The 13,382-nt window shown below is 40.6% G+C and overlaps 3 protein-coding genes across 3 annotated transcripts; all 3 read right to left on the bottom strand.

The window, feature by feature from the left end:
* Positions 1-1,104: 1,104 nt before the first annotated feature.
* Positions 1,105-3,065, bottom strand: LOC133718447 (uncharacterized). Its single transcript, XM_062145286.1, has 2 exons — positions 1,804-3,065; positions 1,105-1,477 (listed from the first exon to the last, which is right to left on the bottom strand). Exons 1-2 carry the CDS (start codon positions 2,903-2,905, stop codon positions 1,449-1,451), a joined length of 1,131 nt encoding a protein of 376 aa, XP_062001270.1. The 5' UTR covers positions 2,906-3,065; the 3' UTR covers positions 1,105-1,448.
* A 2,765-nt stretch (positions 3,066-5,830) lies between these two features.
* Positions 5,831-8,949, bottom strand: LOC133715994 (aspartate--tRNA ligase 2, cytoplasmic). The gene is made up of 10 exons (XM_062142722.1): positions 8,351-8,949; positions 8,147-8,254; positions 7,927-8,040; positions 7,562-7,852; positions 7,363-7,473; positions 7,170-7,223; positions 6,940-7,019; positions 6,726-6,841; positions 6,458-6,572; positions 5,831-6,147 (listed from the first exon to the last, which is right to left on the bottom strand). Exons 1-10 carry the CDS (start codon positions 8,870-8,872, stop codon positions 6,021-6,023), a joined length of 1,638 nt encoding a protein of 545 aa, XP_061998706.1. The 5' UTR covers positions 8,873-8,949; the 3' UTR covers positions 5,831-6,020.
* A 662-nt stretch (positions 8,950-9,611) lies between these two features.
* Positions 9,612-13,224, bottom strand: LOC133714746 (DDB1- and CUL4-associated factor homolog 1). The gene is made up of 3 exons (XM_062140999.1): positions 13,072-13,224; positions 11,296-12,916; positions 9,612-10,496 (listed from the first exon to the last, which is right to left on the bottom strand). The coding sequence occupies exons 1-3, from the start codon at positions 13,137-13,139 to the stop codon at positions 9,798-9,800; spliced, it is 2,388 nt and encodes a 795-aa protein (XP_061996983.1). The 5' UTR covers positions 13,140-13,224; the 3' UTR covers positions 9,612-9,797.
* Positions 13,225-13,382: the final 158 nt, after the last annotated feature.

The following is a 13,382-nucleotide window of genomic DNA, read 5'->3' as shown; positions in this document are numbered from 1 at the left end:
TAGGGTTCAAAGAGCTCTCAGACAACAGAAGTAGGTGGTTGATATGTTGTTTCTACCAACTTCAAACAACAGAATTATGTTGTTGCATATGAAATCAGTCAACATATAACTGTCATTGTTCTTCAAATCAGACGACAGAAGCATCAGCTAAGCTTAATATTGGTTCAATCAAACGACAGAAACAACAAAAACTCTGTCATCTTACATTAACTACATCGACAGTTATTTTTTGAATCCGTTGATGAAGTGAATTTCCAACAACATTAATATGTAGTGGTATGGTGTTTCAGACGACAGATAGACTCCGATTCTTCAATATTAGGTACTTCAGACGACAGTACCTTAAACTGAATCTGTCGTCTGAATGCATTATCAACGACGGAGAATATCTGTCGTCTGAATGGCTTAGAGACGGCAGCCACTTAGACAACAGATTTTTACTTCATCAGACGACAGATATGGTCTGTCGTCTGAAGCATTTTTTGGCATAGTGATTGTCAGATAACTGAAAGAAAGAGGCAGACTCATCAAAACGAACATCCCTTGAAACAAACAATTTTCTGGTCTGTGAATTGTAACACTTGTATCCCTTTTGGGTAGATGAGTACCCGAGGAACACACATTTGACAGCTCTAGGATCAAACTTATCTCGGTGATTTGACTGAACATGTACAAAACACGTACAGCCAAATACTCGAAGGTGTGTTATGTCAACTTTTCGACCTTTTAGAACTTCAAAAGGAGATTTGAAATTTAACACACTGCTAGGCAATCTGTTGATGATGTAAGCTGCAGTTTGAATTCCTTGAGACCAGAATTTTTTTGGAACATTTGTTTGAAGCATTAAGGCCCTAGCCTTCTCAAGTAAATCTCTATTTTTGCGTTCTGCAATACCATTTTGTTGTGGTGTTCCCACACAGCTGGTTTGATGAATAATCCCTTGAGCACTAAGATAATCAGTCATGATTTTGGATGTGTATTCAGTGCCATTGTCTGACCTTAAAATGCAAATTTTTGATGAAAAATGATTTGTGACAAGGTTATGAAAATCTTGGAAACACTTGAAGACTTCACTCTTGAATTTCAAAAGATGCACAAAAGTGGTTCGAGTAAAATCATCAATAAAGGTGACATAAAACCTATAGCCATCAAATGATTCTAGGGATGCTGGTCCCCAAACATCAGAATGTATAATTTCAAAAGGCTGAGTTGCTCTGGATTGAGAGATTTGAAAAGGCAATCTAGTAAATTTTGACATATGACATGTCTCACACTTATGGGAGACTTTACAAAAATTAGGGAATAACATTGACAAAACATTAAAGGAAGGATGGGCTAGGCGTTTATGCCACAATTGTTGCTGTATTGCAGATTTGGACTCTGTTAGAAAACACTTTGAAAAGCTTGATGAATTTGATATGTAGTACAAGCCATTTAGAAAGAACCCTTCACCAATCTTCTTCTTGGACACTCGATCCTGAAAAACAACATTATGAGGAGAGAAAATATCTAGGCAATCCAATAAGTTTGTTAACCTTCCTACAGACAAGAGTTGGAATGGGAATGAGGGTACAAATAATACAAATGACTCGATGCTATCAGAAAAAAGCTTTAATTTTCCTTTTCCTAAGATGGGAACATTGTTGCCATTTGCAATTGAGACATGTGAAGGTTTTGACAAGATTTCAAACTCATGTAATATGGAAGAATTGTTTGTCATGTGATCTGAGGCACCTGAATCCACTATCCAAAAATCATGATTCTTACTGACATCTAAAGCAGTAGAAATGGCACAAATAATACCTGGTATATCCTCTGAAGAAGCCATGTTTGATTTCGCCAAAAAACCAGCAAACTTTCCAAGCATAGCAGTTGTGCTTCCATTTTCATTTCTCTCTAAACTGCCTTGCTTCTTTTCAAGATATGTAGCAAACTCATTTATAAGACTTATTGGATTGGATGTGAAGTTCATCATACCTTCAGAAGTGTTGCTGAGGTTTCCCTTTGGATTAGAGATGTAAGAGCTTCTTTGAGTGGTGCCTCTTTGATTCTTCTGCTCCTCATTGAACTTAGGTTTCAGTTCTGGATGCAATATCCAACATCTCTCTCTTATGTGGCCTATACCAGCTCGTCCAATGCCTTCACAATGTGTGCACTTTAGATCTGGCCTCTTGCCCTTGTATGTTCTGTCGCTTGTGACACTTTTGTTTGCAGCAAATGCTCTAGCTTCTGACCCTCTAATATTGGTGTTCACATTCATCACCCTTTTGCGCACTTCTTCACGTTGAATGGAGTTGCATACTGTTGCGAACGAAGGAAGCTCCGGGGTCATCAAAAGATGGCTTTTGAGATCCTCATATTCAGACCCCAGACTTGCAAGCAATTGGAATATTTTATCTTCTTCAGCTCGTTTCAACAATATGGTGGCATCAGTGGTGTGAGGCCTATACATATCAAGTTCATTCCACTGGGCCTTTAGGTTGCCAAGATGTTGAACAAATGAGAGATTACCTTGTTGAATCCCTGCAAGATCATTTTTGAGTTGGAACACTCTTGCTGCATTGTTTAGGTTGCCATACATGTCTTTGACAGCATCCCAAAGATGTCGAGATGACTCTGAATAACTGAAGATTTCTGCAAGTTTTGGCTCCATTGAATTAAGGAGCCATGACATGACAAGTTGATCGTTGGATAACCAACTTTCATATTCAGATGATGAGGCATCTGGGATCTTGCTTTTGTTGTTGATGAAGCTGAGCTTTGATCTTCCACCAAGGGCTAGAGTGATGGCTCTTGACCAAGGAAGGTAGTTGAACTCATTTAGAAGCACTGAGCACAGACGCTGATTTGGATTCCCTTCTGGGCTTTCTATCTTTGCAACGAGGGAACCTTCTCCTTTTGTCATCTTAATGAGGATGATAGAGGACTACAAGAGTCTTGTAGGAACAATATAGATGCAGGTCCTATGAGGATTTCTGCTCTGATACCATATTGAAATATGAGAGGATGAAATATGAGAGGAAGAATGTCTTCCTCTTGATCTTATTTTCAGATATAAAGATGATACAACATCCTAGCTTTATATAGGCATCTTACAAACAATTAATGCATGTGTGAATGCATGAACTAATTGCTGCAGCCAACCAATGTTGACATCAACTAAATACAACATGTGTAAATGCATATGTGAATGCAGCAGCCAGCCAACATTGACAGCAGCCAATGTTGACAGCTGATCCTATACTTCCAACATATCTATAGATCTAGTCTATTGTAGATTTTGCATGCATGAGGTTACTAACTCTGAGTTGGGGTTTGCTTCCAGCTTTAACAACAACAGTGGCTTGTCAGGTGTGCCCTCATGGCAAAGACGCCACCCTGCTGAGGAGGTGATTGCAATAACATTTGGTGTCTTGGCGGCAATATTGCTCACAAGTTCTGCAGTCTATTATTACAAAAAGAAGAAGAATCATACATGGCAACCATATGTCTTAGACGGGGCAGAAGGACCGGGTGAGGTAATGGATTTTCAACCACCTGTCTTAGAGGGGCCAGAAGGGCCTGGTGAGGTAATGGATTTTCAACCACCTGTCTTAGAGGGGCCAGAAGGGCCTGGTGAGGTAATGGATTTTCAACATGTCTTAGACGGGGTAGAAGGACCGGGTGAGGTAACGGATTTTGATGATGATCCGCTGCTCAAGCGAAAGAGAGAGGAGGATGTCGTAGGCTGGCCTTCAAAAAAGGCGCGAACTAGGAAAACTTCACAGGTTCCTAGGAGGCGTCCCCTCCCAAGAACCTGCAAGAATAGGGCTACCCTGTGATTTGTTTGATCATTGTCAGGTACCGGATACTACATTTCTTTTGTTTTTGTTTTTCAAATAGAAGTACTAATACATTTCACCAAGGGGTGTTTCTTTGTTTGGTGCATGCATTGCCTTCTTCTATATATCTTTATGAATTCTTTTTGTTATGATTTTGTTTTTTTTCTTTTCTCTAGGGTTTCTGCCTCTTCTTCTTTGTCAATTAAAACGTTTTGTTTAATTTGCTTCTGTTTGAACCTGAATGGATTTCTGCAAATGATTTGATGAGATTGATCGAGTTGGTTAGATAAAATAAGATTTCCTAATATCTAATATATGCGTGTATGTTTTCCTTTTGTCTCAGGACAAACAAAGGCATTGAAAGTAAGAGATTTGATGAGACTACACAATCATATGTAATCTCTGAGTCAATTGAACCCTAGCTTGGTCAAGTAATTAAGGCCATTCTTGACAAGTTTAGCCACATTCCACTCCATTAGATTAAGGAAAAACTGTATGTGATTTTGGATTGTTTCATTTTCTTCTTGAAAATCTGAACTGTGTTTTGTTGTTGGTTTATAGATTTGTTTGCAATTGTAAGCTCAAGGGGTGTGTAAATAGGTGTAATATTAATCGCATCCAATTCAATATAGAATGTAGCTCATTTGATTTTGGTTTGTTTATGAAGACATGATCTAGATTTACTTTTGATAAGCAAACCTTATGGAACACTAAATTGATGTTATTTTGTTGTTCTCTAGCTTGGTCGAGTAGTTAAAGCTGTGTTTTTGTTAAACCAATCTCCAGCTACTGATCCGGAAGAAGTCAGTGAAAGCTAGAAGTGTCCTGAAGCCAAACCTGTTATGCAAGTAGGTATATAGCGGAAGATGCTCAACTTTTGTAATAGGGAAAACACAATTTTGTAAATCCAATAGGAGCTCTTGTTTTGTAACCCATGGTATCATGCCTCAGTTTCAGACATTGATGTTTACTTGATGTAGTATGCAGCCTGGTTTTTGCGATATCTGTTTCTCAATATTTTTTTTTCTCTCCTTTTGATGAGCTGCAATTTCTCGTTTTCTATTTTTAATGCATCAGTTGATTCATATCCTATTTATACAAACTGAACTCATTTCAACACTTAAAAATGTTTCATAAAATGATATCAAGGACTCAAATGAAAATACAGTTCCCGGATGGAGATTTTGAAAGTACAACTCGGTTTATCAGGGGTTCATCGATTGTTTTGAGATCATCAAGTTGCCCCGATCAATCGAGTTTGCAGAGTTAGAGAAAAACAAACGAAAACAAAATTTCAGCAAAACCAGAATCCTCGTTAGACTCATAATCTCAAGCTAGTGCATTACAAGTCTGATAGATTGAAGGTACAAAAGAAAACTGAGGGTTTAGGGTTTTAGCCAGTGATCATTGTTCCAGCTCCCTCATCAGTCAAGGACTCAAGGTGGCCAGGAGGGCCTCGTTTTTCTTGGCGGCGCCGCCGTACTGGATGACGATGGTTTTGCCTCGGAATTTCTGGATGAAGGGTAGGGATTTGGAGAGACTGTCGACCCGGAGTGGTGTGTTGGGCTTTGATTGAGAGTGAGTGCGAGTGCAGTGGACTTTTGGGGCGGAAGGTGGTGATGAGCGTGTTGGGGAGGTTGCGGGGTTTTGGGGAAGGAGGGAATAGGGAATGAGAGATGTAAACCCCAGCTGGGTTTTAGAAGCCAACATTTTGAGTTTGATTCTAGGGTTGTTTGGGTCTCATCTCTTAGATTGAGAAAGAGAAAATCCAGAAATTGAGAGGGAAAATAGGATTTGGGTTGGTCTTGGAGAATATGTGGATGATGATGGAGGCTTGGTGGGTTTGTGACTTATTTAAGGGTTTTATAAACCAGAGTCTAGCGAGCTATGATTCTATTTTTGACTGCAAGCTCGGAGGAAGAGGAAGAGAGCGATGAAGAAGAAGCTAGGGTACATTATGCATATGATCCAAAGTAAATCATCAGAAAGTTGAGTTTTTTGGCCAAGAATGAACAAAAATTATATAGAAAGTAAACATCAATAAGACCTTGTGCATATTGCTTGTTCCAAATGAGTTGAACAGATCAAACAAGTGAAGAACGACACATTTCAGATGACCATTTATAAATCTCCCATAAAATCCCAAAATAATAAGCTAAACCCGAAACTGCTAGTTGTTTGCTAAGCTGACTGAAGAAATCAAGGAGCTAGCCGAAGCGGATCACGGGGGAATAAGGATGTTTTGCGGATGTTATTCAAACCACAGAAGAGCATCACAACACGTTCCAGCCCTACTCCAAATCCACCATGGGGAGGTGCACCATATCTGTAAGAGCCATCGGCAGGTTTATTAATAGTCTGGGATGAAAAGAACATGCATGTTGTGCTATACAAAATTGGCAGCATCATTCAACAGAGTTCAATAACACAAAGCAAAACAAGATGTAAGAGTTTTCTAAGTTCCAGGCTCCAAGGACATTTTCAGTGCAGACTAAAGCTCGCTAGGAATAATGGAAAATCATCTACAAAAACTAGCGATTCAGACATGGTTACATTTTCCGGGGGGAAGGAGTTGCTAATGACTAAACATTTAAGATGAAACATGTAACATACACAAGAAAAAAGATAAAGAGTACCTGAAGGAATCAATATATGTTGATATTGTCTTGACTTCAATTCCACGTGCTTCAGCACGTTCAGCCAAGAACTCTGGTACATGGACACGTTGCGCACCTGATATAATTTCCTCACCTAAGGAATGAAAATAAGATATAATCAGATAAGATTTATGTGAAACCAATTCAGTAACTCTTGGTTTTAATAAAAAGCATGAGATTCTTTTCAACCAAAAGATATAAAGGTCTAGGATGTCAAACAAAGTAGACAACATCACTGATGATTTACCTCGAATGAAGACATCAAATGAATTACTGTACTCCTTATTGTCACAGCAAGGCATGGTATAGAAAGGCCTCACAGCCAACGGATAGCGGTGAAGTATGTAGAACTCAGTGCCATATCTAGGAGCAAGTAAAAGCAAGTTCAATAATGATAACTACATGACTGTGAAGTAAAATATAATAAATACAAGCAAACAAAATATGAAAAGTTAAATTACTTTTCCAAAACTAATTGGCCCAACTTCCTCTCTGCTTCAGTATTTAGGTCCCCCATAGGATCTACTTCGACACCAGCATCCTACACAAGTAGGTCAAACTTAAAGTAATATTTTACAAAGTAATAACAATTCGGTAACTAAAAGCAGCTGATGTATGTTTAACCATGACCACTACTCCATAACCATCCAAATAACAATCACAATATAACCACCAATCGAGAGAGAGTAACCTTCAGCATTTGAACACCTTCCGCAAAAGTGAGACGTAGAGTCTCAGGCAAGTACTGCAAATTTAGAAAAGGTAAAGAATCAGAATCCAAAAACTAGACGAAAAACTCATTTGTTGGTCTTTAGGTAACCATTATTCACAAGAATATCAGACTCCAAACTTAATCTCAATCTAAAATAAAAAAGAATCATAACCTTTAGTGGTTCGAAGGGATACTGCCTCCGTACAGCTTCAAGTTCCTTCTCACAATTTTTGTTCAAATAGTCAAACATAGTAACAAACAACCTGCTAACAATATCCATAACCTGCACCAAAAACCATTAGCTGTTCAGTAAATCACAACAGTCACTTCTAATCATAAAAAGTAAAATAAAGAACAGGCTAATATATTACCTCAAAATAGCTCCACTTAATCTCCATCTCAATATCGAGACCAGTGAACTCACATAGATGCCTATGTGTATAGGAGTCCTCAGCTCTGAAAACAGGACCAATCTCAAAAATACGACCAAAGTCACCACAGATGGCCATCTGCTTGTGGAGCTGCGGTGACTGGGCAAGGCAAGCAGGTTGCCCCTTGTAGTCCAGTTTAAACACTGATGCCCCACCTTCACTTGAACCAGCGATCAGTTTTGGTGAGTGGATTTCAAAAAAGCCTTCGGACAGCAAGAACTGCCTGAAGATCTGCATTACCATCCAACCAATTAAGTAGAGAATTTAAATTCAACAACTTCCACTGAAATAAACACAACACTTACAGTTCCAACTTGACTCTGGATTCGGAAAATCCCCTGGTTAGCCGGTGTTCGCAAGTCAAGTACTCGGAAGTTCAAGCGAGTATCCTGATTTACACGAACCAGTTGTTCTCCAGCCTAAACCAACCAAGCGATCCAATAAATAAATACGTACATCCAGAAACTTGATAAAGTTGCACAAAGTCAATTTATAAAAGCTCCCAATTCTCGTTAGTTAATGTACCTGATTAGCTTTTTCAATTTCGGCATCACTTCGAGCAGCATCCTCAATGTTGATAGGCAAAACAGCCGCCTTACTTATACAGTACAACTTTCTGACTTGCACCTCCACCTTCAACAATCAGAAACAGAGTTGTCTATCAACCCTAACCCTACTGTAATCATTCATTTAAATTCAAAATGTAATCCAACACAAAAAACCAAATACCTGCTGTGAAGCGCCTTTAATTGCCACGCCAGGAACAGACACAATCCCTTCAATGTCAATAATGGACTCGCGGTTCAACGCCGCCACGTACTTGACCATCTGACGGCTGACAATCTCCGGCTGCACCGTGGCGACGCACTGAACCGTGAAGCCCTTCTCTCTGACGACAATAAACGCCATGTTCTTCCCGACGGCTCGGATCGTCTGCGCGCGGCCGCGTATCAGAACCTTCTGGTCCTTCAACGCCTCCGTCAGCGCCCCGACCTCCGTCCAGTCGTTGACGTCGGCGATCCTCATCGATTGGAGCTGAATGAGCGGCAAGTCGCCGTAGTTGGCGGCGAGTGGGTCTTCCGGCTCGGCGGACTCAGCGCGAGCAGCCGCCGCCGCCGCTTCTTGCTCCTGGCGGCGACGGAGCTTCTCGAGCTTGGCGGCTTCTTTCTTGGCGGCCTTTTTGCTGAGTGAGGCGGACTCCTCGTTCTCTGGCTCGTGGGTGGGCTCGGAGGGTGGCTGAGGTTCTGACATTTTGAGAATCTAGGGTTTAGAATCAGAGTGAGAAATGCCGAGTGAAGGGCGTTCGTTGGCTTTTGTTGGAGAGACGCTTGAGGAAGAAGATATATATATATATATATATATATATATATATGGCTCGGGTTATTCGGGTCAGAATGTTCTTGTTGGGCGGGCGGGCGGCCCACTGAATTGAGAATTTTCTTTGTTACTTGAAACTTTGAAAGTAGGGAGGAGATCGAGCACACAGAAAGAATGAATTGGAAATGTCATATATTGGTCCATTTTATTTAGTGTTGGAGTTTACCAAGTGATCGTGTTCAAGAAAAAAAAAATAATAATAATTAGGTATTTATTCTTAAGAAATGTGATGAAATTACAAGTTCTAATCACCTCTCAACTCTCAGAGGGCAGGAGTGACACCCTTTGATTCTTTTTTAAAATAATAAAAAAAAAAAAACAGGCAAAAATGAAAACAATCCAACCAATTTTCGATATTAACGTTGTAACGGCGTAAATCTCTTTTTGGTCAAACAACCGCATGGATTGAAAATTGTATTTCTCACTCGGACGGACAACACAGGACTAGGAAATGTATCCATTAAGCAGCCTGCATACTTCATGAATTCTCTTACCGAAAACATTACACTTTCTGCATATATATATGTATATATATATATATATCACATTTGCATCTGTTGGTTTAGTGACCTTAAAGTACCAATATTGGCTTGTAAGTAAGTAGAGTCAGCAGTATAAAATCTCAACCCCAAAGATAAAAGAAAGGTGTGAGATTGATGTATAAATGATGAATGAAGCTACGCCTTTTCTCATTGGTGAACAAATCGAGGGAAAACTCAAAAAGATCATAATTACATCATCTGCTCTCAACTACTAGCACCGATCTAATCACTCAGATGATACGTATGTAATGTTACAGTTAATAACCGAAACCATGGCCTGCAAAATGTTCCTCATCACCACTGCTAAAGGATTCAACCAGTCCATCACTGTCATCGTCATCTTCCTCACCGTCTGTCAAAATCTCAAGCATTCCACCTCCTCCATCAAAGTCCCCATCCATCATATAATCTCCCTCATCGTCGTCATCAAGGTCGCTCCCACTATCATCATCATCATCATTACTCATATCACTATCATCATCCCCGTCAAGATCAGGGCCCAGTAGAGTGTCCATATCCGCATCGTCGTCGTCTTCTTCATCATCATCATCCTCTTCACTCTCGGCATCATCAGGATCAGAATCATCATCTGTCGGCTTTCGGCGACCAATTTCATAAACCCTAGCAGAAGCAAACATCTCATCTTGGTCATCCATTGTGATCAGCCCAAGAAATGAATCAGTTGGCTCTGTTGCAAAGTCGAGGACACAACGATCAACCGGAATCGTGGCAATGTCCGAGTAGTTAACCGCATCCACTGTGCGGAAAGCAGCAAAGAGAGGATGCTTTACGCGACGGGTATTCACCGCCGACATTACATCATCAAGATTTCTCCGGAGGATTGCATAAATTACATCACCACGGGCATTAAAAGTTATTGTAGTTTGGTCTAAAGAAGGTACACTTCGGAGGAGTCTAAAGTTCCGGAGATCCCAGACCTCAGAGTTTATAATCACCTGTCGGGAAAAAAAAATGTATCAGAATTCAGAAACAAAACAACCAAGAAGAAATGGTATAATATTAGCTCATGAAATAACAAACATGACTGCAAAGATCCAAGAAGAAATGTATCAGAATTCAGAAAGCTCATGAAATAACAAACACGACTGCAAAGATCCAAGAAGAAATGTATCAGAATTCAGAAACAAAACAACCAAGAATGGTAAAACAAGGGGAGTGAAATTGGCACCCCCTTTTTTACAAACCACAACCCCCTCCATGCACATGTCCGTTGAAAGAATGCTCATGGAGGAGGAGGAGGGGGGGTTTGTAAAAGACGGGTGCCAATTTCAGCCTCCAACAACAAACATGACTGCAAAGAACCAAGAAGAAATGTATCAGAATTCAGAAACGAAACAACCAAGAAAAAATGGGTAAATACTAGCTCATGATATAAAAAAACACCAAAGAGAATCCAGAAAAAGGTTTACACCAACAAAAGCCCATCAAGTACGACACAGGATTCAATTATTCCCATGTTCTATACACATTTATAGAGGTTGCCCTTCCTAGAATGCATGAAAATATTGACATGGAACATTCCACCTACATTAAGTACACAACATCTATTTCATATATTTGATCAAAGAAATGTGAGGGAGCGAATATTGATTCTCAATTCATATTGTTGTTATCCTGGCCGAAATAAAACCTGATGCAGAGTTAAAAAAGAGGTGATGAAAGCATACTGATCCAATTTATAATATGCCTACATACTTATCCCCTATTAAAAGGCAGTTGAAGGGGTCTACATACCTCGTTCCCAGCAGGATGGAAGCCACCACCCCCATAATCCGTAAACTGATCAAAACGATGAACAGGGCTGGAAACCCGCCTGTCCCATAGGACACCATTCCAGAGCAGCATTGTGTCTGAAGGGTTGAAGTGTATATGAGAATATGAATGTCCACGTCCCGTGCTAGCAGCTGTATCTGACAGTTTTGATTCCAACCGGTTAGTTTGGATGTCATATATTAGAATTTCTTTTTGCGCCAGCTCTGATGATAGGGCTGCAAAAACATCCCCAGAATTGCTAAATCTTGCAGCCTTGCACCCTTCATATGAATGCATTGGCCCAGATGAGACTGTAGATGCATCCCACAACCTCACATCTTCTGAACTAGAAGACAGCACCAATTCGGTTTCACCTGAATGATATGTCTGAACAAGCGTTACAGGAGACTGGTGGCTTGGACAACTCTCCAATACATTGCTGCTATTGGAATCAAAAATTTTGAGCTCTCCACCATGACTGCCTACTGCAATACGAGCAGTGTCACTCAGAAAAGAGATGCATGTCAAAGGGGTACCAGTATCATCCCTACAAGTCCGCCATGGCCGGAATCTACTGTAAACAAACTGACGATCCCTGCGGTTTCCATGCACACCACCATACATACTTCTGAACTCACGGGTGCCAAGCCGGGCAGTTACATTTGAAGGGGCATCAAGGGTTCGTCTTGGTTCAGGACAAACATGTGGCTGTAACAGGGACAGTGGTGGAAGAGTGGTTATAGGGGCAGGACACTGGCGATGCTGGTGCTTCAGATACTGAACAACCAAAGAGTCCAGAGTCAATCTTTCTGGGTTGCTTGGTTGAGGGTCGTTTTGAAGCCCAAGTTGGGAGGATGGTGTTGCCAGACCTACACTAGAATTACCATACTGGTTATCATCCAGGTACTCTGATGAAAAACAAGCAGGTGTGGATCGACAATGCTGATCTCTCATGTTGGAAGTAGGAGTAGAGAACCCAGCCAGATCAGTTAGTAGACCGCTTTTTCGCACAATATTGGGTGTGGGAAAAATTGGAGACCGATATCCCTGGTCCCCAGTGTGGATGCGTTTCCCAGATGATGGCAAACATCCAGGATCCTTTAACTCGGATAACTTTCTTTTCATCGGCAACAGGATGGGTGTCTTACACTGGTACTCTGTATCAATACTAGGTTTCGGCAGGATATCTGATGGAGCTTCTGATGCATTTGCAGGTGCAGATAACTCTTTCGATGCACTTAAGACATTTGTGGCCAATGTTGGGTGAGAGTCATGGGACTGGAACGGATTCCTTGACTGAAGACAAAAACTTGGAGAGAAAACCAAAGGTTTTTTCTTTGAGTATGAGACAGTAGAATCACATTTCAAGCTTGAATCCTCCTCCCTTGCTATCTTTGATTTGTTGGTAAGAAATCCAATAGGGGTGCGACCAGAGGGCCACTGAAGCTGCAGAGATGAGGCTTCTTGTGTAGCTTGATGAACAAGAGATGAGGGGGCAGCCAAGGATGGCAAAGACGTCAACTGGGCCTCTTTTAGCAGTGAAGCAGCTGTTGTGGCCAAACCAGATGCCTGTAGGTGTTCATGTATTAGAAGCAAAAGCTCCCTGAAATTTCAAGTGTGTACACCCAAAGGGAAAAGGAAAATAATCAGAAGACAAAAAGAAAAGCCATCAAATTAAATAAAGTAGATAATCAATTGCCAAAAAATATATAGATAATCAGCTCTTCTTGGGGCATTATACCAGAAATTGCCAAATACCTGGAATGGTAAGTGATAGGAGTGGCAGCAGCTATAGCTGCCCGTTCTATGCGCCTCAAAGTTGGCATAGCGGCATCAGTGGCAGCCAATGTGCTAGCACGTCCAGAATTCGTCACAATCTACACCCAAAAAATAATATAATCATGTTTCATACATTTAGACTAAAAACTAAAAGTGAACTAAATGCAACCAATACGTCCTTTCCATATAAAGTAAAGTAATTATAATCCACGACCCTATATCCTTTTTACAACTGATTTTCAGAGATAAAATCAAATGTGTGTGCAATCAGCAATTGCTTACCGCCATTA

The sequence above is a fragment of the Rosa rugosa genome, chromosome 6, assembly GCF_958449725.1.
Source record: "Rosa rugosa chromosome 6, drRosRugo1.1, whole genome shotgun sequence".
Classification (NCBI taxonomy): Eukaryota; Viridiplantae; Streptophyta; class Magnoliopsida; order Rosales; family Rosaceae; genus Rosa; species Rosa rugosa.
The sequence above is the reverse complement of the archived record's forward strand: the minus strand, read 5'-3'. Positions and strand labels throughout refer to the sequence as shown.

Bases quoted from the DNA above. Each gene is read 5' to 3' on its own strand.
- LOC133714746 (XM_062140999.1), bottom strand. From the start codon at position 13,139: ATGCCAACTTTGAGGCGCATAGAACGGGCAGCTATAGCTGCTGCCACT. The intron at 12,917-13,071 runs GTATTTGGCAAT...TTGAAATTTCAG, and splicing joins CCTATCACTTACCATTCCAG to GGAGCTTTTGCTTCTAATAC. The intron at 10,497-11,295 runs GTATGTAGACCC...TTTTCCCGACAG, and splicing joins TCCATCCTGCTGGGAACGAG to GTGATTATAAACTCTGAGGT.
- LOC133715994 (XM_062142722.1), bottom strand. From the start codon at position 8,872: ATGTCAGAACCTCAGCCACCCTCCGAGCCCACCCACGAGCCAGAGAAC. The intron at 7,020-7,169 runs GTTACTCTCTCT...CTACTTGTGTAG, and splicing joins AAGGTGTTCAAATGCTGAAG to GATGCTGGTGTCGAAGTAGA. The intron at 6,573-6,725 runs GTAAATCATCAG...TTCATTCCTTAG, and splicing joins ATTTGATGTCTTCATTCGAG to GTGAGGAAATTATATCAGGT.
- LOC133718447 (XM_062145286.1), bottom strand. From the start codon at position 2,905: ATGACAAAAGGAGAAGGTTCCCTCGTTGCAAAGATAGAAAGCCCAGAA. The intron at 1,478-1,803 runs GTATTATTTGTG...GTTGTTTTTCAG, and splicing joins TTCTTCAGAGGATATACCAG to GATCGAGTGTCCAAGAAGAA.